This window comes from Haliotis asinina, chromosome 3 (genome assembly GCF_037392515.1).
Source record: "Haliotis asinina isolate JCU_RB_2024 chromosome 3, JCU_Hal_asi_v2, whole genome shotgun sequence".
In the NCBI taxonomy this organism is placed as follows: Eukaryota; Metazoa; Mollusca; class Gastropoda; order Lepetellida; family Haliotidae; genus Haliotis; species Haliotis asinina.
The window spans coordinates 45,603,143-45,624,982 of record NC_090282.1 but is presented as its reverse complement, the minus strand read 5'-3'; the positions used below and the strand labels follow the sequence as shown (position 1 = coordinate 45,624,982).

The window sequence follows — 21,840 nt, the reverse complement described above, 5'->3', positions numbered from 1 at the left end:
TTTAGGTTTAATCAAATCACACTTTAATCTGAAGGGCAGAAACAAAATTGTTCTGATATGACAACATGTAAAAGAAACAAGGTACACGTGTAACAGTAAGCAGGTATGTTACCTGTAGAATATCACACAGTGGTACACAAAAATAGCAATGTGCAAATCTTCAAATGTTTTGTTACATTTCATCTCCATAAACTGAAATATTGGCCACAAATATCATATTTGGCATTTCCTGCAATATCAGAATGGCAGTTCTGAAAATGTGTCATCATCTCTGTTTAAATGAAGGAATAGAATACACATAACTATATCCACATTTTGATAGAGAGATACCAACAATGAGTAAACAGTGCTGGAACAACAACATTAGAACATGACTCAGCAGGGAACAGAAGGTTATATCACTGAAACAGAATGTTATGTACAAGATGTATTTCACTGTCTGCAGCAAGTTGACTACCATTTAAACGCATAGGAAGTATATATTGTGAATAGCTGGCTCGACATACTGAGTGCTGGTTGAACATTTCTTTGAGTGGTATCTGGTTAATCATTGTTGATATGTTAAGCCACATCACTGCCATCAGAATGAAGACAAAAATCCAAACATATGGAATCGGTTATTAGACTATCATAATAATAAATTAGGAGTGGCAAAAATCTAAACATACTTCATATGTTCTTTCACCAAGCAAACCATTAACATGTGACAATGACATTTTAAAAGAAAAAAAATTAACAATGTTCTATTTTTAAACAACCCTAAGACTCAAGGAAATTCACATCAACGTCAATGCCAAACACCTTCCAACTCTAACAACTGGCTTCAATAATGTCCCAAATGTTAGACAAATAATGTGATGAAAGTTGTGGATCCATCACCATGTTCCCGTCACCGAGGGGATTAGGCCACATTATTGGCCACTGCTGGATAAAATACATGGAGAATATGATTCACAAAATGTTACTGACACGACTTCAGAAAGTTTCACCCTACCCTCCTCAAATCCCACATTGATCATGGGAGTGCAAATATATGACCACCACAGTGAGGTGTCAATTACTGCTTTACAGGGGATGTCTGTTTACATATCTAAATATATATATATATATGGGCCAACTCCTGTACCACACAAGGATTGGAGCAAATCCCACATTGATCATGGGAGTGCAAATATATTACCACCTCACTGTCTCAATTACTGCTTTACAAGGGATGTTTGTTTACACATGTCTAAACTCCCTTACATTCTGCATTCACACTGTGCACATCTTGGACAATAAAGTTAGTGCACAAATGATGCATACTGTGACATTTCAGGAGAAGGTTTTAGGAGAATCTGCCACATTTGAGCCATAGTTCTGCTATTGAAACAGAGAAGTCCATCATTACTTTGCACCTGGAATCACATTGGTATTAGATTTTCATTTTATTCAAAAGCACAAAGGAAACAATATAAAAAGCACACCATCACTGCACATTTTTAATGTTCTGTTGTGAAATGCAACAACTTTTTATTACTTTTTCAGTAATGAATGCATTTTTCACAACAGCAACAGCACAAGCTAAATATCCTAGCTACTCCATTGGACCAAACAAAGCTCTGGTACATGAAACACATCAGAATCATATTGATATCAAACTTGCATAAGATATTTTAAAACCCAGAACAGAATCATTCTTCTTAAATCAAGACTTTAAAAAAGAACCAAGCAAACTATTTTTTATAAAATCAAATTTCATGTAATGAGCAATGTGAGTGAAAGAAAACAGTTATCACATATAATAAGTTACTCACATGACAGATATCTGTGAGCTCAAAAAAGTAACTAAAAGCAAAATTAGAGATACCCATCTTATCTATCACAATTTCATGTCATTATCACTTTTTTCTTTTAGCATGACAGTTCACAATATCCAATACATTATCTCTACTACAACATATCATCAAAGATCATATCGGTCATCATAATCATCATACTGATCATATTTAGAATAAGAATTAAATTCATCATCATCATCATCATCATCATCATTGTGATCACCATCATAATAATCACTGCGTTGACCCCAGCGTCTCCCTTTTGCTCTTTGGAAATACCAGGAATTGGGTTCAGTGTGGTGATAGTCTCGTTCTTCTGCTCGGACAAACAGCCAAGCAGCTCTGGGATCAGGCTGGCCACTGTGATGCATCGGCTCAGCAAATGTGTGCGTAGGTACATACTTATCCTCTGACCTCTCTACTTCTCGGTCTGCTGCCCTGTCAAACATCCAATCTGACTTGTGCTCAGCCTTTCTCTGGTGCAATCTGTTTTTCATCATGGCATCATACCATTTTCCATCCTTGTCAGACAGCTTTTGTCTCTCTTGCCACCACTCCTTTCTCATCTCTTTCCTGTCCCTGGCCCTTTGTTCATACCATTCCGTCTCATTATGAGACTCTTCATCCACAATCATTTTCTCCTTTTCATAGCTGTAAGGCTGACCTGCTGCATGATTTTTTTCCTGTATCTTTCTCTTCAGTTTCTTAACATGCTCCGATTTCCCACGTTTTGCCTTAAACATATCTTTTTTGCTGCTGGACGGACCCCATTCAAACTGCCACCCATAGATCTTACCCTTGCAGACTGGATTGCGGGATGGAATCAAACTATGAAGACGGTCATGCCACCAGGCTGACTGACAAATGATCCATTGTACATCAGACCTCTCAAGCCACTTGTATATATCCCAGTCTGTCTGGAAACGGATGAAAAAGTCACATATATCCTGGAGATTACTCCGAGTCATTTCCAGATGCCTCTCCTCACTCATCTGCTGCATCATTGTCTTGAGGTGCTTGAACTGCTTCCTCATCTTCTGCCTCAAGGAATTAGCCTCCTGTCTGTTGTGCCCTTCCTTGTACATTTTACTGTGTTCCACCACTGTTTCTTGATGCCTCCTCTGTGGCTGCACCCTGTCTCGCTGTTTATGCTGTCCATGTTTCTGAGATTGATTCCACTTCCCAGACTCTCTCTTACTTTGACCGCTCTTGAATCCATGTCTCATTCCATCTTTGGGAGTTTTTCTGGAGTTTTTGCCTACTTCATTCCTTTTTCTCTTCTCTTGCTTCTTAAACCACTTTGTTGCCTTCTGTTTTATCTTATTATGAACATGATCACTGAACTTCTTGACTCTCTCTGTAATCTTACTAGCAACCTTGGACAAACCTGGCTCATGCTTCTTCCACAGTTCTTCTGACAAATTCTTAACCTGATTCCAGGTTTCCTTGATTTGTTGGCTCATGTTTGACACAGAGCTCTGAGTCCGATTGAGGATCTCCTTTACACTGTCTGACCACTTCTTTTGGACATTCTGAGGCCCCTCCTTTTTGCTGCCCTCATCCTCTTGATTCCTGGACCCAGAAAACTCTGACCATATGTTCTGAAACTCAGTCAAGAATGCTTCCTTGACATCTTCCACTGACAGCATCAGTTTAGTTACATTGAGGAACTCCTTGATAGATGTGGTGTTGACAGAGTTGTTCAATTGTTGGGTGAAGAGCCTCATGCATGTGAGGAAGTTGATGGAGATGTTACATGCAGTGTGAGCTTGTTTGTCCTTCACATTGAGGTACAGCCTCTGCCAGGTGTCTGCCTGCTTTTGAGACCAGGATAACTCTGCCTTCAGCTGCTGGATCTCTTCCTCTGACATAGACAGAGCCTTTTCTACAAGAAACACAAACAAGATATATGTCAAGTCAATTAATGTTATCTCCAAGCTTATTCCACCTGAATATGATTGAAACAAAAATCTGATGTTTCACATCATGATATCAAATAGGTCTCAATTCACACTCTTTCCACACATCATTCTCATTGAGAAATATTTCACTGGAATGTCTGACCACTGGCAAACTGTAGTGCAAATGGGGTTGCGCAGCATAAACTATATGCCCGGAGTGAAGGAACAAGAATAAGCAGAAATTAAGAAGAAATACCATATTGCCTTATTTTATCATGAACCTGTTGGGAGTATATCTTAACCAATGTCATTATTGTTAGAATTTTCGTATTTTATTCTATATAATATATAATATAATTATTCTACAATAAAAACACTTCTGGCGTTTAGGTATTCCATATATAATAACATCCTTCTGTTCCTTCTCTGCGTTGAACCAGAAGTTGGCAGGGGGAATGGAGGCAGAGAATGGTCTGATGTACCATGAGTGGCGCTTACAATGCTGAATATAACATATTTTAGGTGAGTACAGTATACTCTAATTTGGACTCCCTTCAGACCGTCAAGAAAGTCTGAATTAGACACAAGTCTGGATAGTTGAGTATTGGGTTAAAAAAATGGAGTTACGTCCCTTACCTTGACAGATGCATGTACACATATCACAAATACAACAGGAACACAGATAAACAAGTCATTTCTTTTCTTTTCCTCTACATCAACACTCTCACCACTCCCTTTAAATTGCTTTATGTTGTATCTTGTCTTCCAAGAGGTCAGCCAACCTTCCGATGCCTTGAAGTCTTCAAGTTTTAGTTCAACGGCAAACTGCATGACTTTTTCTTTCAGTATTGGTCGTGGCAGCAGTATGCTTTTTGTTCGTGCACGTACAATCCATTCATGCAAAACGGGGTTTATATCTTCATATTTCCCCTTGTTTAGTCTCTTTCTGTTCGCTGCAATATTCATCTCAAATTGTACCTTGTACTCATCCTTTTTCTTCAAAATATCTGATACAGTTTGCTTACTTATCTTGTATTTTTCATCTCAATTTTTCAATATTCATCTCAAATTGTACCTTGTACTCATCCTTTTTCTTCAAAATATCTGATACAGTTTGCTTACTTATCTTGTATTTTTCGGCCAAGTCTTTCTGAAGGGGTTTGGGAAGGGTTTGGGAATCTTCAATGAACTTTATCTTTGTGCCACGCAACACCTCAAATTGACGACGTTTCACTGGTCGGTTCGCCATTTTTGCATGTAATGTTCATGTCAGACTGCTGAAGCCTTTTAACAGGTGTCAAGAGTGACACTGAGTTGACATTGTGATCTCTGTAATAACCTGGGTTAATGTGATTTGTCAATAATCAAAGTAAGCGCCACTAAGTACTGCTAATTGGCTGGCTGGCTGTCATTTATACTCAGTCTTGATTATTGTGTTTGTTTACATAGTAAGTTAGTCTGTCGGGCCGAGTTTACCGCCTACTCGCCAGCTAGCTACCAATGTTACTCAGTTGGGATTATTGGGTTTGTTTACATAGTAAGTTAGTCTGTCGGGCCGAGTTTACCGCCTACTGGCCAGCTAGCTGCCAATGTTACTCAGTTGGGATTATAGGGTTGGTTTACATAGTAAGTTAGTCTGTCGGGCCGAGTTTACCGCCTACTGGCCAGCTAGCTGCCAATGTTACTCAGTTGGGATTATAGGGTTTGTTTACATAGTAAGTTAGTCTGTCGGGCCGAGTTTACCACCTACTGGCCAGCTAGCTGCCAATGTTACTCAGTTGGGATTATAGGGTTTGTTTACATAGTAAGTCAGTCTGTCAGGCCGAGTTTACCGCCTACTGGCCAGCTGGCTGCCAATGTTACTCAGTTGGGATTATAGGGTTTGTTTACATAGTAAGTTAGTCTGTCGGGCCGAGTTTACCGCCTACTGGCCAGCTGGCTGCCAATGTTACTCAGTTGGGATTATAGGGTTGGTTTACATAGTAAGTTAGTCTGTCGGGCCGAGTTTACCGCCTACTTTCCAGCTAGCTGCCAATGTTACTCAGTTGGGATTATAGGGTTTGTTTACATAGTAAGTTAGTCTGTCGGGCCAAGACTTCAGCCCAAAATCCAAAATAGATTGAGTCCGGATAATAGAGAGATGATTTATTGATAATATATAGTATTGAATTTGGGACCGTAATCTCAGACCAATTTTCAGAAAATTCCTAAATAGAAGGAGACCGAATTAGACAGAGTACACTGTAACTCTTAAATGTGGGGTTTGAAATCTGAGAGCACAACCAAGTGAGGAAATGGGAGTGTACCTTTGATGGTGGTGATATTTCATTTTGACATGTAAAATATTTTGCATTGCAAACCTTTGTTGACTTCCCTCACATACACGAACACTGGTCATACACTTTACACTGCACAACCCCATTTGCGCAACAGTTTGCCTGTGGTCTGATAGATGCCTACAGAATATCTCTTCCATTTCACAGAGACAGAGAAACACACAAACATTAACAATAGGTATCATTCATAGAGTCTGCAACTGTCATTAGAAGAGACCTGCATTATCAACCTTTCTCATTTTAACCACCAAAACTGAGCCATGAACAACATATGATGAACAACACAGAGATATAACACCAGAAATAGTATGTCTGGTGATACTATATTCCAAATCGGAAAGAAAGAAACAAACTCACGAACTCCCACAACAAAGATTACAATAAGTCAAGGTGCACTACAAAGCTGTCACATCTGTTATGCATAAAGAATCTAGTGCTGGATATGTCATACAATTTCCAGCTCATCATTTCAGTCAGTTAAGGGAACAAGTTGAAAAAATTAATGGCAACAAGAACAGATGACTGATGGACAGACAATGCCACAACATAAACTTAAATAGCCTTTTTATACTGATGCTCTACTATGACACAAGTAACAAATCAGTGCGTTGAAATCAGTCTGGCATCATGCCATGAAGCCTCGAGTAACTCACCATCGATGTTATCCTGTGTTGGATGTACAATCCAGTCATCTTCTTCAGTCACACCCTGCACCCTTGGCATCTTGCTGTGCACATTATCAGGGTATGACTTGTACCGCAGACGACCTATCTCAGCTCTCATGTCTGCATTCTCCTGTTCCAACAAGTTGATACGCGCCTTCAGATCTGTCACATGACCATGACTTTCAGTGAGACATGATGCTGAAGTCACTTCAGATAGTTCTTCCATGGACTCGTAGCCATCATCTTCCATGCTGACTGTCACATCAGCATCATTGTTGACCTGAAGGAGATTACGCAGGCGCTGAACCTCGGCCTTGAGATCATCATTTTCAACTTCCAGAAGGATTGCTCTGTTCTTCAACTCCTCAATGACCTTCTCACTCTCCATTAGCTTCTGATTTGGCAGGACTGTTTTGTACTGCATCGCAGCAAGTTTAGATGTCAGCTCAGCATTGTCATGCTGCAGTTGGTTCACCTCGTTTTTCAGATCTATGCTGGTTTGTTGGAGATTTTTCTTGATCTATCAAAAAGTTGGGATTAATGTCACTCTAGGTTCTCAACGATACATCATATCATCTTATTCCATATCATTATTAACTTTCAAAACATATAAACAGATAATTCTCCAAATATTTAAATAAAGTGTGATATACCATCTTGCACCAAAGTATATTAAAGGACATAATCACCTCTTCATTCTTCACCTCTTCTGATATCTTGGTGATCATCTCCTTCTCCAAGATGGCCAACTGATCTCTCAGCTCAGTGTTGGTTTTCATCTGCTTTGCAACCAGCTGATGTCTAAGTTTTGTCTCCTCCTACAAAATTATATTCTGTTTGTCACAACTGGCAGACAATGCACCAGGAAGCATTCCAAACAGATTCCCTATGCTCGTAAAGACACATTTCCTATGCACAGAAGCACTGCCCTTGGTCAGATCTGGATTTAAAATTAAAATTCCTGGCTTTTGTACCTAGTTAAACACAACAACATTCTTCACATTCAGGCAGTCACATATGAATAAGAAGTCAGTAAATACTTTTAACGTAACTGTCCCATTTCCTTATGACAATCAGGTGCTACTGTACCATACTGATGGCAGATGACTATCCATTAGACCTACTGTCAGACATAGGCATATCGATGTACCCTAACCTCGTCCACAGATTCTGTACCTGTCTCATGTCCTCAGTGTACATCTTCTGTTTTTGACATTGGAACAGGTCCTGTTTCAGGACAGACAGATGATGTTCATGGGCTATGTTCTTCTCATGTTGAAGGTAATGCTCCCTCACTGAACCTGAAACAGACAAGACATGTATCGGCACTTTTAATAGAAGAACAGCAACATTAATTGAACATAGATCTAGTATATTGTGTCCTTTGGCACACTGATGAAAACATTGACAAGGGTAACATTTCTCAATCACTTTCCTACATTGTATTATGGGGTTAATGATCAACAATCAATGCATAATGAAAGTGTAATATTGCAATGTGTTTGACATGGTAACCAGCGCCACACAGCTGATGAGAAACTATTTTGTTCCACAAGTAATTATTAGATGAGAATTAAAAGGATTATGGCAATGGATATAGCGTATACCTATTGAGTGTCCAATCCCAATGCCAATGGCTAGAAGAACTACCATGATGACCATGATGTCCAGAGTCCAGTTGAGACGCTTGTTGGGCTTGTGGATGTATTGCCTTGCAACATTGCCAGCAACCAATGGGATATCCCCGATATCATCAAAAGGCAGGTCATCATCCTCATTTTGTTGTATAGAGTTTTGATCACTTTGGTCACTTTCAACACGGTCATCAACGCTATGCCCTGACACTGACTCAGTATCCCCATCACCATTTTCATCATCATCTTCATCATCACCTTCTACAACAGGTGCTACTACTACAGGAGGTACAACAAGCACTGGTGGGTCAGCCATCACTGGTTGAGCAAGCACTGGAGGGGCTAACATTGGTGGATCCTGCATGGAGGGGTCCATCACCTGGGGTACTTGCAATGGTGGAACCTGCATAGGGGGGTCCAGCACATGGGGGTCATGCAATGGTGGATCTTGCACAGGGGGGTCTTGCAATGGTGGATCCTGCATAGGGGGGTCCAAAACTGGATGCAGCCTTGGGTTGTCCATAACCGGTCTATCATATATGGCAGGTTGTAGCAGGTGGAGGTCCAGTATACTCGGATCTTGGGCAGCTTGGACTGTGAAGATATCAAATATCTAACATGTTTCACAGAGAGATGTTTTTGAAACGCCATTTTCAGCCAAATCACTTCTATTATGGCTCCTACTCTAGTCTGACATTTGTAGTGAGTGAGTATTTTTTTCAATGCTTTTAGTACTTTTTCCAATGTTTCTGCACTATCACCGTGGGTGACACCTGAAATGAACTTCAGACATTGTACTCATGGGGAATCACACCTGGGTCTTCAGCATGACAAGTGAATACTTTAACCTCTAGGCTACCCCACCGCCCCCTATTATTTGTAAGTTACGACCTTAACAATTAACATTAAGTAGACTTTGTAGTCTTTTCTCTTACAGAGACTTGTACCAAAAACAAAAACACAGCCATACTCAAATTGACTATCAAAAGTGAAAAAATAATAAGTATGAGTCCAAAACAAGGTGAAACAGAATTATAAACATTGTTTTATCATTTTGAGAACATGTAAAAATAATATGTTATATACCTGGTTGGACATGCTGAGGCAGGAAACGGAAGCCCGAGCTCACAGATGACACAGACTCTGCCATGACGTCTACAGCTAGTGCAGCTGCCTGCACTTCTGATGCAGTAGGGGCAGATAACTGCTCCCGGGGCACATCATCACCTTCCGTATCAGAATTACAAGACGAACCAGATGACAGTGCATCAAGACAGACAAAATCTGAATCTGAAAAAATAAGTATGCCAGGAAATTAAAACACAAGCAATGTCCAAATAAAATGCAGACAGACATTGAGATTCAAATAATATATTAAATTTTCCTGGATCTAAAATATAAATAGAAAGTTCCATATCAAATGTCAAATGTTAGTACAGAATACATCCCTACCACTAGAGTCACTAGACGTGTCGGACTTGTTGGTGATGTCTAAACTTGCAGCCAAACTCATAAGGTCAGCGCCAGGTGGTGCTACAATCACACGACCATCACCCAATCTGTGGACACAATACAGACACATTACTTTCACATCTCAACTGAATGCAATAGAAATAAAAAAATCCAAATGGTTTTATGGGGTCGGTGTGGCAGTCTAGTGACTCGTTACGCTGAAAACCTGGGTTTGATTCCCTACATGGGTTTACTGTGTGAAGCCCATTTCTGGTGTCCCCACCATGATATTGTTAGAATATTTCTAAAAGCAGTTTAAAACCATTCTTCCAGTCACTTACTTGGCCTAATGGTATTATAAATGCTCTGCTATTCTTCAGATGCATTTAAATATTGAAATGTTCACACACTTTTACATTAAGACATCTCTCGCCACTTTTGAACAACTGAATACACCACAGTTTCCATCCCACCTGATAGTATGACAACTTTTATCTGATGAGTTGTCCAGTGGATACTGGAGCCACTGTGTATCTTCTCCATCAGCTCCCTCGTCACCATCCTTAGCAGCTTCATCACTGTGCTTTCCTTCAGCTGCAGTACATATAACATCATCAGCACCAAGAGACTCATCATCCTTGAGAATTTCAGTGTCAGGAACCACCTCCACACCAACTTTAGCCTGGGAGTGTTGGTAACTCAGAACCAAGTTGTCACACCCTGAACTCTTCATGGAATCAGTGGACAGAGCAATGACCCCATCATCAGAAGCTTCAGCACCATCATCAGCACCGGGATGTGAAGAATCAGCAGAGGCAACAAGTCGTCGGACTTGTGCTAGGGAAGATAAGGGAGACAATAAATTGATGTTGGATGGCAACACAACATGATGAGATGGCTCTGCATTCTCTCCTTTGCCCTCCTCTTCATCCTCTGATATAATGTCAGTTGACTCATCTCCAGTGGAGGCTGTGCTGGCAGTCAGTGAAGCACCAAAAGGACCTCCTGTCTGAGCTGGATCTCCCATCTCCTGCCTTTCATTGTCAGCTGGGGGCCAAGAGTCCTTCATAGTTTCAACCTTGTCTATCTCATCTAGGGAGCTCTGTAGCAGGGCTGACATCTCTGATGAGGCTGAATTCAGAATGAAAGAACTAAAATGTTAATTAGACCTGGTGATAGCACTCAAACAAAACAACTATCATGAAAGTAGTAAGCTCATAAGCAGCCTACCACACTAACACTATTTCCATGCTAAAACAAAACCATCAGCTTCCGTAACCTTATGAAGTTTTCTTTAAGAATGTCACACCAAATCAGCAAGGAAAAGTGGTGTTCACCAAGTGTTGAGAATCTACTGCAGGTGTTTTATTCCAAAGTGTACACCACTGCATGATCAACTCACCTAGGCTCTTAGGTTGTGAGTCAGTCTCTGTGGAAGGAGATCGGTGTCTTCCAAACACCACACCCTCATGAGTGACATTAACAAACTCATCACTGGAACTACTGCTAGAAGTCTCTTCTGCCTGTGGCACAAACATAACATAAAACACTGATATAGCATCCATCAACTGATTGATCTATTTACATAAACCATTGAACAGTGAACACAATATATACCAATTTGCGTGCTAGAGACATGGTTTCAAATTAATCACTGAGGACAATGGAGAGAAGGTCACCTGCATGACCTTTGACTGATCAAAAGTACATGCACCTAGATGTGTCCACCAAGGCTACCTCAATGGCCCCTTCACTGGACACAAGGGCCCACACCTTCATGACATCTGTCTGTTCAGATCCTACCTCAATGTTCCCCTCACTGGACACAAGGGCCCACACCTTCATGACATCTGTCTGTTCAGATCCTCCCTCAATGTTCCCCTCACTGGACACAAGGGCCAACACCTGCATGACCTGTGACAGTTCAAATCTACCTGTGTCCACCTACCTCAATGTTCCCCTCACTGGACACAAGGGCCCAATCTGCAAGTGCCTCTCTCTCGCAGATGTCACGAGACATTTCACTTTATTATACCATCAATCTGAAAATATACAGATACTGATACACTGTGGGATAATATAGACTTATGAGGATGTTTACGTAGAAATACATTCAAGCTTCACCATACCAAATTTCAGGAAGAAGGACATGGTTGATATAGTGGTCTGTACTTATTGTGTCACTGACACAACACAAACATGGTTATACTAACATAACTATCATGTATTTTTTATTAATTTTATTGCATTTGCCCCATTTGTGATTGACTGGCACCTAAACATGATCTGATTTTTTCAGTGTACCTCTCATTTTTCAAGCTGCATATGGCACAAGTCCAAAATGATCCCTAAACAACAATTTGAATAACGTTAATCATTGTAGAACTTTAAATCTGTGAGTTTAATGCCAACTTGTTCACAAAAATAAAACTCATATAACAAATGTAATAAATAAAATGAACACATCTAAATGTTGCTGAGTCAGGGGTTTCTTTGGACAGGTGCTTCATGTGTAATATGCTGTCTAAAACCGAGAAGTTTGTCTAGACACACGCTGTACGAGTCGGTGTTGTTTGACGGCTGTCAATCAATGCCGACGGGTCCAGCGTCTATCTGGACAAACCTTCCAGTGATTGCAATAGTGTAACTGCCTTGAATAGGCAATCGATTAATAGGATATGCCCTATACTACTATAAGAAGTAAAGGGCATATCCTATGCATCGAATGCCTAAAGAACTACTTTAGCTTTATCCTGTTTAACATACCACTAAATACTGTCTCTAAATAGCAGCACCACATTAATGAAAGCTGCAGTTGTGAGAAGCCTTCCATTATTAATTAATCCTGACCATGCAACCTGACCTAAATCACCTGACACAGAGAAACTATCAGCTGGCGATATATATCATTATCCTAACAAAGTCAATATTCATTCCTAGAATAACAAGCTCTTGCAACCATTTTGACGCATATCATTTGTTTTCTAAGAACAAGGTTATAACACTCATCAACATCTTAATCAGAAAAACACGATGTTAACTTTCTGATCGTTTATCATCTCATAAGTCACAGCCCATATCTGCATGAAGAGTTATTTCTATGAAATAGGTATATAACTTTACAATAACCCATGTTGACAGGTTGGACCTGTATACAGTTTTAAAGTAGTTAATGATTTGTAGCACAGATGTAGAAGTTCAGTGTAAATCACACAGCTCTTCATTTCCTGTGTAACTAGGATGTAGAATGTGTAACAGGGACACTCTTCTTCTATATGTTCTATATGTTAATTGTTATCTTTATTTTCTATACTGGTTGCCATAAGCCCATGTACTGATAAACATTCACAGGGCAAGCACCAGTGTTCGTATTAACTCAGGAACCAGAGTTTCTCATGCAAAAAACAATATTTTGTGTGCATGTTTTGGACGTATAGATCCTGATCTTCTTAATTCCAAATAGTGCATAAAACAACAGCATGTAAAAATCAATAAATTTTGAAATGATTCAGGATTGTAATGAACATTTCATGCGCAAGAGATTTGTGCTACATATTTATGATTTTATTACAGCATGCACTGGAACAAAACCTACTGCGAACACTAGCAAGCACATATGTGACAATATTATTATTGATTTGAAAAAACAAATTGATAACTGAATCTGTCAGGGCTGTTCTGATTTATTACCAACATTTATACATTCCATATTCTAATTACAGTTTTGCAGTGTTATAAAATGACACTATTACTACTGCAGTAGTTATGTCATTATATTAGGAGTAAACTTTAGCATCAAATCAAATTATACTCTGACATCAGTCTAAGTAAACTTATCCTCAGTACTTTTCGTTACACTCCACCACTGAGTCTAACAAAACCTTATGGGAGGTCACGTCAAGTAACCTTTGAGACTGACCAATCAGAACACAGCTTACCAAATCGCGAAAGTGCACATTTGTACATCCCTTATGAACTTTTTATCTCGAAAAGGTTCCTACCCGAACGATTCCAATTGCTATTTAGCGTGCAATCGCTTCCGGGTGATGCACACGGCGTACGTACTGCCATGACAACGGTGAGTAAACAGTCGCTGAAAATGGTGTTTTTGACAATATTCAAGGATGTTATCTTGCGGAAATATTAGCTAATGGTCCATGTCAACAGAGACCCCAAAGCGTATATACTGAAGGTCAAATAACCGTGTTATATGCTGATTTTTGTTTGTGGAGAGATCTGTGTCAGTGACCTGAATATTTTGAAAGTCCCTCCGATCCCTAAATAGTAGCCGTTTTCTGATTGGTTAAATCTATTCAACCGTCTCGCATTTGATTGGACTGTCATTGGTTGCTCAATGGTTACCTGACGCGACCTTCTACTAGGTTGTGTTAGACTCAGTGGTGGAGTGTAACGAAATACACTGAGACAAAGTTTACTTAGACTGACTCTGACATTAGAAATAAAAACTTTGATTAAATAAGGAACTGATTATGCTAATGATGGGGAGATACAGTAACATCAGATTTGAAACAACCTGATTACTTTTGAACTATATAACGATAAACACAACAAAGACAAACTCTTGAAAATATTGGTGTTGTTTTGAGCATCCATATATGCCTACCAGTCAAGTGAAGGTGCAATTGATCAGTCTGGGTGTCTGGGGCAACCAGCATCAACTGTACCCAATCTACAGAAGCACCTCAACACATCTTCAAATCGACAGTGCAGATTGTCTTTCTCTTTATTGAACATTCTCATATGTTAATGCTATGCAGCTATTTAGGCGCCCAATACCATGTGTTCTAAGATGCTTCGGTGAAAGATCAAAGACACCGACAGCACATTATCAGACGATAAAGTGCACTTTTTGCATTACGTCACAATGTGTTGACGTCACTGTGCCATTCTAGTCTGCCCCCTCGAAATCGGACGTTTTTGCACTATGTCACAATGTAACTGACGTCACGATGGATGTCAGTTGCCATCACCTCATACAGCCTCCCACAGTAAACTCCTTTGTCGCATCCCGTTTCTTGGTTTGCATTTGCATCACACAGCTAACATCACTGGTGGAAACATTACGTTTATGTTTTCTGAAGGATAAAATGTCTCATAGTTCGACTAAAAAATTTACAGAGATACGTTAATGTTTGCAATGTTTACATTCCCACAATGCAATCGTGGAATGTCACATGAGTAGTCAGCTTCAGCTGAATGTACTGATCTAAACTATTGCCTTGTATGGTTTAAGAAAATCACAGATGTAATTAGAATGATCTAAGAAGATATTTAACCCGAACATAAACAGTCACCAAACTGTTCATCATTTGTTTTTCTAGTAACATTTGTCTTAATGTAGGGGGCTGACACATCAAAAGAACAGCGCGTCAGTTAGCCCTGTGCACATGGTGCAAGGATTCTTAATTTAGGTCACAGACACCATCATTTGTTTTCTGCCATAGATTAATCGAAATTAGGCTTAGAAATTATTAAATACAGCATCTTAGAAAAGAAATATTCTTCATTCTACCACCATGTATAGTGTGATAAAGCACACTTTCGCCCTGAACTATTATTGTTAAAGCACGAGGACGCTTGGATGTGACCTAAATTAAGTGTGCTTTATTACACTAAACATGGTGGTAGAACAAACTGTATTTCTTAAATAAATTTCACAACTCCTTATAACCCTTATAATTATGGGCTCATAATCACTGATCATAGTTACTAAATCATACTCATTGTATTTATGGTAACTATATGTTTATAATCTTATTTATTATGCCAATACATTTGTTGTGCAGGAAATACACTTGACAAAGCAAATTTACTGATTTCATTACTTAACACACTTAAGTGTATTACCATGATTAATGACAACTGGCTAACCCATGCTTGTAGCAAGAGGCAACGTACAACCAGGATCAGGTGGTCAGACTCGCTGACTTGGTTGATGCAAGTTATTATATCCTTGTTACTTACATCAATGTTCATGATAACAATCACTGAATTGTCTGGTGACACCCAAACCTGTGTGACAGGTTGTATAGTCCACTCGTAACACCTCAACCTGTGTGACATGTTATAATACAGTCCACTCATGACACCTCAACCTGTATGACATGTTATAATACAGTCCACTCATGACACCTCAATCTGTGTGACATGCTGCAATGTAGTACACTTGTGACACCTCAACCTGTGTGACATGTTGTAATACAGTCCACTCATGACACCTCAACCTGTATGACATGTTGTAATACAGTTCACTTATGACACTTCAACCTGTATGACATGTTATAATACAGTCCACTCATGACACCTCAACCTGTATAACATGTTATAATACAGTCCACTCATGACACCTCAATCTGTGTGACATGCTGCAATGTAGTACACTTGTGACACCTCAACCTGTGCGACATGCTGTAATACAGTCCACTCATGATACCTCAAAATGTGTGACATATTGTAATATAGTCCACTCATGGCATGTCAACCTGTGTATGACATGCTGTAATATAGTCCACTGGTGTCGTGGCAACCTGTGTAACATGCTGTAATGTAGTACACTTGTGTGAGTGTGGGGTGTCACACCTCGATATCTGAACACAATAAATCATTTTAAAGACACCACATGGGGGATCTGTTTCATCAAGTCCTGGGACACCACGGTGAACCCCAGTCAAGGGTGTGACATTTAGCACTGACGACGCTGAACTATGTTGAATCAGGAAGTGTTCAAGCATGCAAGTCATGCTAGTACATGTGGTAAATTGGCTAAACTCCACCCAACAATGAGGAATGACAGCACTGATATACATATACAGCTGCTACATCATCAGTACATGTGTTGAACAGGACAAAACATTAAACAATCAAAATACACGGCAAGCACCAAAGAAAACATTTGATAAATAAAAAGCCTTGCTCATTCAAATTCTGACAAAACTGCCTCTATTATGGGTTTGAGAGTGTAATTACATACTTTTATGTCCATGAAAGAGAAATAATGACTAGATGGAACAGCTGAAATGCCATAGGGGCGGACAACCACATTCGTTACTCATAGCTGGTTTAGAGGGGGAATTCAGCCAACACGTGAATGACCACACACATGGCCACCAGGAACAGACTTGTCTCATTAGTCTGTTGCCCCATGCACAGGCTATTCCTACAGGCCATGACGAACACGTTCCCAGACAAGCCCGGTTTGATTCCTGTGGGCTTGGTCATCTGTCATTCGCATAGCTAAAAGTAGCATCATCTGTATCAAAGAATCCTCATCCCCAGAATTACTGAGCATATTGACAGACAGAAAAAACACATGTTTCTAATAACTCCCATACTTAACGTAAATGGTCTTTTGGTACACAAAGTTTCTACTAACCATCTACCGGAATCTTAATGTTTTTCACACTATTTCTGCCATATTTCCAAAAGAATACATGCATAATGTGTAATGCAGTCTCAACTATGATCAGCAAAAACAACTGTCAGGTAACCATGCAAACCTCTTTAGTTACACACATTTTATACTTGTCCTATATTCTTTGACCACAAGTGACCTCATTCACATATTATAGTAATTATAATAACAATATTTCTCTCTCAGTTTGTTGTCTGTGGAACTGCACAGTTTATTTTCACCCATTTACACAAGAGTTTCTAAGTGGTCATTTGATAAACTTTCAGGAAAGGTGTGCATCGCTGCATCGCTCTAAATCTGCCTATGCAAGTACTTACTGACAAAGAATGCACTGCACAATTGAAATCATGGAAACTTATAAATATATTGGCCCTTAACAATATAACATTGTTCTCAATTAGACTATGTAGAACGTTTTGCCCAAGAAAAACGTTCTTCCATCCAATTATAACAGACCTGATGTCAGTATGTGAAGCAATACAGGAGAAAGAAGAATCCCTAGATGTTGTGTTATTGTGTTAATTGTGTTGAATATAATATTTAGCAATATAACAAGATATACAAACGTTTTCTTTGCCATTTTTAATTGTGCTGAATATAATATTTAGCAACATAACTACAGTAACTGATATCAGAGACCATATATCTATTATATGGTCTCTGCTGATATATAAACGTTCAAGAAACAACACATTTCTGCAAAACAAAGTTGCATGTGCAACAGCTTTGGTTGGTTGCCCTCAATCACGAATCAATTCGTGAAATCAATCGCGGAATGTTGTATTATTCATAGTAACGAGTTCACAGCTATACGTGACACACACTGACTCAGGTGAATGTACTTCTTGTTCTTCTTGTTTTTAATAACGAGTAATTGAATTTCGGATTGGCAATGTCACAGTACTGTGAAGTACTCTGGATAATGGCTATGATGTCAATGATGACAGTATTTAGATTCCCCAAGGTTAGGCAGCTGCACCTAACTGCGACGGCAGATAACGTATTATGGACTACATAAACACAAAACACTGAAAGCAAAGTGACATTGACGAAGGCACAAACATTTTATGCAAGATGCCACGACAATACACAAGGTCTTGACACCTAGTAGTTAGAACAATTAATGGCGCCAATGAAAACTGAAAGCTGAAAGATTCATATTTACCTTCTTCAGTCGGTTGGTAAGAAGGCAGTTCCCTTGACAAAATTAGACTGACAGATAGCCTAGATCAAAACAACAACAGTCCCTCCAGAGCTAATTGATATATTAGTTTCGCATCCGCTTTCGTCACCCTAACTTATCTTCCTATAAATACTTTAATAGAGATTTAAATGCAAAGATATACTGCAGTTCTTAAAGAATTGCACCCCTCCATATTTTAATATTCTGCAACTAACTTCATACGAAACTTGTGACCACCTTATGGTCCCAATCCATTCGTGAATCACTTCTATTTTTATCAACCAATCACGTGCATTGACGAAACCAATCACAGATGAACCCATCAGCGGTTTAAAGTGAAATAGCAGAAGTTTCTGATGTAACAAATGGAAAGTACACGTATTCACTCCACATCAAACTACATCGACGTTTGCAGTTCCATTGGATAATAAAATATGCAAATTATACAACTGTAGAGGTGATTCATTTTTTTCTCAACAATTGCAATAAACAAATGACGCAATAATTATACGCTCGTCAATATGTTACCCATGGAACAGCTGTTCGAAATGTCTAGTGTCAAATATGAGAAACGTCACACCGTGCAGATTACAATGATATTAAATATGCAATATTGTGACAAAGGTAGAATCAGGTCACCAATGATGGAAACAATTCTAGCCTAGCTGCATGCATGCAATGTAATCGTTTTCATCTTTATTATATAAAATGTCATTTTGGCTTGGCATTTATAAGGTATTTTCCACAGAAGAAATCAAGCATGTATCCCAGATAATGTCCACCCTTCCATGATAACATTTGTATGATTTATATCCGCATGTTTTCATGTATTGGTGGAAGAAAAGCCGGCCCCGTCAATGCCCTTCGTGATGCTCATCGCTGTATTTCGTTACACTCCACCCCTGAGACTCAGTAGTGGAGTATAACGAAAAGTACTGAGGATAAGTTTACTTAGACTGATCGCTGTCAGATTTGTTTCTAGAATCTAATATCATTATGCATTACTGTCAGTATTTGTTGGCATAATTTGCGACTACTCGTCATGTATGTGATTTTGAACTCTCTGTCACATCGCAGCATACCCGTGAAGATCCGGGTTAGAATTGGTCTTCATCAAACTCTGCGCTTGCCGTAAGAGGCGACTAGCAGGTCGGGTTCGCTGACCTGGTTGACACATGTCATCGTATCCCGATTGCGTATATCGACGTTCATGATGTTGATCACTGGATTGTCTGCGGTCCAGGCTCAATTATTTACAGACTGTCGCCGTAGCTGGAAATATTGTTGTGCGGTGTTGAAAAAACAACCAGTCACCCACAAAACAGCATGTCCGATACTCGCAAGTCTGTCGTTAGTTTTTATTCGTGTGCATAAATCATTGGTATAGGAGTGAGTGAGTCGGCTTTACGCCGATTTTAGCAACATTCCAGCAATATACGACGAGGAACAAATGAAATGAGCTTCATTATACATTATACCCATATTGGGAATCGGACCCGGGCACAGACTTTGACCACTAGGCTATCCTAACACCCATTTGGATAAGAAGTCATATGGGCGAATCAAGACGTTTACACAGAACTGTCGAATTTTTACGTCTGTGTAAGCTTGGTTTAGAGGGAGACAATGATTGTGCCGCGCAATTGTTTCAGTAAAACAGATGACGGTATAAACAAGCATTTGGTTTGATTTGAAAGTGAAAGTCACCAAACCTGTGATCCATTTGAACTGATTACACCAGGGGCAATGAACTGATAGTATTTTAACTACTATTATCATAGTATTTTACTTTAAAACCTTGTTGGTGTAATTAATTATATGCATAGAATCAAATTCACCAATATGCGTTCTTGAGGGTGTGGCTATCACGTTCTCACTCTCCAGGTATCTTCAGGGCATGGATACGAGTTAAATATTACCTTTCGTCCCTTACCTAGACTATTTGTTCATATCGTTTCCCATAAAGGAAATCATTGGGTTAGTCAGCAAACCGACGTGAGCACAGGTAATCATTGATTCCTGTTTACCTGTACATGTCCTCGAATACACCGATAGCCAAGTCTGTATACAAACAAGAGCTTAAATGAAGAGATAAGACATAGAACTTAACTCATCCACTCTTTGCTCAAGCAGATAAAACAGAAGACTCTGTACATGTATGGCTAGAAACAATTATTGTCAGTTCTTGAGGTGAGATAACAGACCAGCTTGTCGAACACAATGTCGACAGAGGCAAGTATTCGTGCAACCTTTCAAAGATTTCCATTTGTTAAAACGTTGTACATGCTTCTACTGAAGCGACGACTGTGTAAAGTCGAGTGTCACCCAGAGTAAGCCCAAGAAAGGCCAATCAACTTCCCGAAGGTCATGAACTTCAACTTACAACACCAAAGGCGTGTTTATTTTATGTGAGTGAGTTTAGTTTTACGCCGCATTCAGCAATATTCCAGCTACATGGCGGCGGTCTGTAAATAATCGAGTCTGGACCAGACAATCCAGTGACGAACAACATGAGCTTCGATCTGCGCAATTGGGAACCAATGACATGTGTCAGCCAAGTCAGCGAGCCTGACCACCCGATCCCGTTTGTCGCCTCTTACATAGTCGCCTTTTGTGGCAAGTATGGGTTGCTGAAGGCCTGTTCTACCCCGGGACCTTCACGGATCGTTTATTTTATGTACCCATCTGATACACGCACGAATGGAATGTCACTGTCACCGTCACAAGCGACTATGTATTAGCCTCACTGACAGGTGCATGACTTTAACCTTCTTATGGGAGCCAACTGATCATGTAGTGGTATTGTTGAAGTGTGTCTCTGAATAACGCAGTGGTATTGTTGATCAAGTGAATGCACTGATACGTAAGTGGTACTGCGAGTAAACGAGTGCACTGCTTGTTTTCAATTATTGATACTCTTAAGTGACTAACCATATATGTACACTGAACCGTAAAAGATAATGCCCTGAAAAATAGCGTTACCCTTATAACAGGGTAATTTCTGATAACGTGCGGTCGTTTTAATGATAATTCTATCCATTTTAGCTATAAAATAGATTTGTACAGTTTCCACCAGGTGATCCTGTTCGCAGACAGACCTACCCTACGTCCCTAGTTGGTTGCTATTCCGTGCAAACATATGCATGTTGAAAACAAAATTATTTGTTACGAAGAGGCTCGTACTAATGCTTGGAAAGTGTTTTTTGACTTCATTATCAGTAGGATTAATTTGACATAAGAATAAAGCACATATATGATACATGTACGATTCTACCGTGTAGGATACTAAAGCTCTAGCGAAAAATGCACTTGAGGTGATTTCGCAGGAGGAAATTTTGACGTTTCAACAACATTCGTAAATATATTAAGTACAGCTGTAGTTTTGGAATGCAGACTATAATTATTAAGAGAGTACCA

At 39.5% G+C, this 21,840-nt stretch overlaps 1 protein-coding gene across 2 annotated transcripts; it reads right to left on the bottom strand.

Moving 5' to 3' along the window:
- On the bottom strand, positions 1 to 18,679 carry LOC137278111 (uncharacterized). 2 transcript variants are annotated; one of them, XM_067810234.1, is made up of 11 exons: positions 18,406 to 18,679; positions 11,757 to 11,850; positions 11,211 to 11,331; positions 10,282 to 10,939; positions 9,809 to 9,915; positions 9,443 to 9,646; positions 8,330 to 8,950; positions 7,899 to 8,023; positions 7,412 to 7,540; positions 6,711 to 7,242; positions 1 to 3,705 (listed from the first exon to the last, which is right to left on the bottom strand). In XM_067810234.1, the coding sequence occupies exons 2-11, from the start codon at positions 11,826 to 11,828 to the stop codon at positions 1,946 to 1,948; spliced, it is 4,329 nt and encodes a 1,442-aa protein (XP_067666335.1). In that variant the 5' UTR covers positions 11,829 to 11,850; positions 18,406 to 18,679; the 3' UTR covers positions 1 to 1,945. The 2 variants fall into 2 exon arrangements, with proteins under 2 accessions (XP_067666335.1, XP_067666336.1); XM_067810235.1 differs by lacking the exons at positions 11,757 to 11,850; positions 18,406 to 18,679 and adding an exon at positions 11,612 to 11,667.
- Between the last annotated feature and the right edge of the window lie 3,161 nt (positions 18,680 to 21,840).

Excerpts from the sequence above, each read along its gene's own strand:
- LOC137278111 (XM_067810234.1), bottom strand. The coding sequence starts at position 11,828 with ATGTCTCGTGACATCTGCGAGAGAGAGGCACTTGCAGATTGGGCCCTT. Across the intron at positions 10,940-11,210 it reads CTCACAACCTAAGAGCCTAG|CCTCATCAGAGATGTCAGCC; the intron begins GTGAGTTGATCA and ends TTCTGAATTCAG. Across the intron at positions 3,706-6,710 it reads AACACAGGATAACATCGATG|AAAAGGCTCTGTCTATGTCA; the intron begins GTGAGTTACTCG and ends TGTTTCTTGTAG.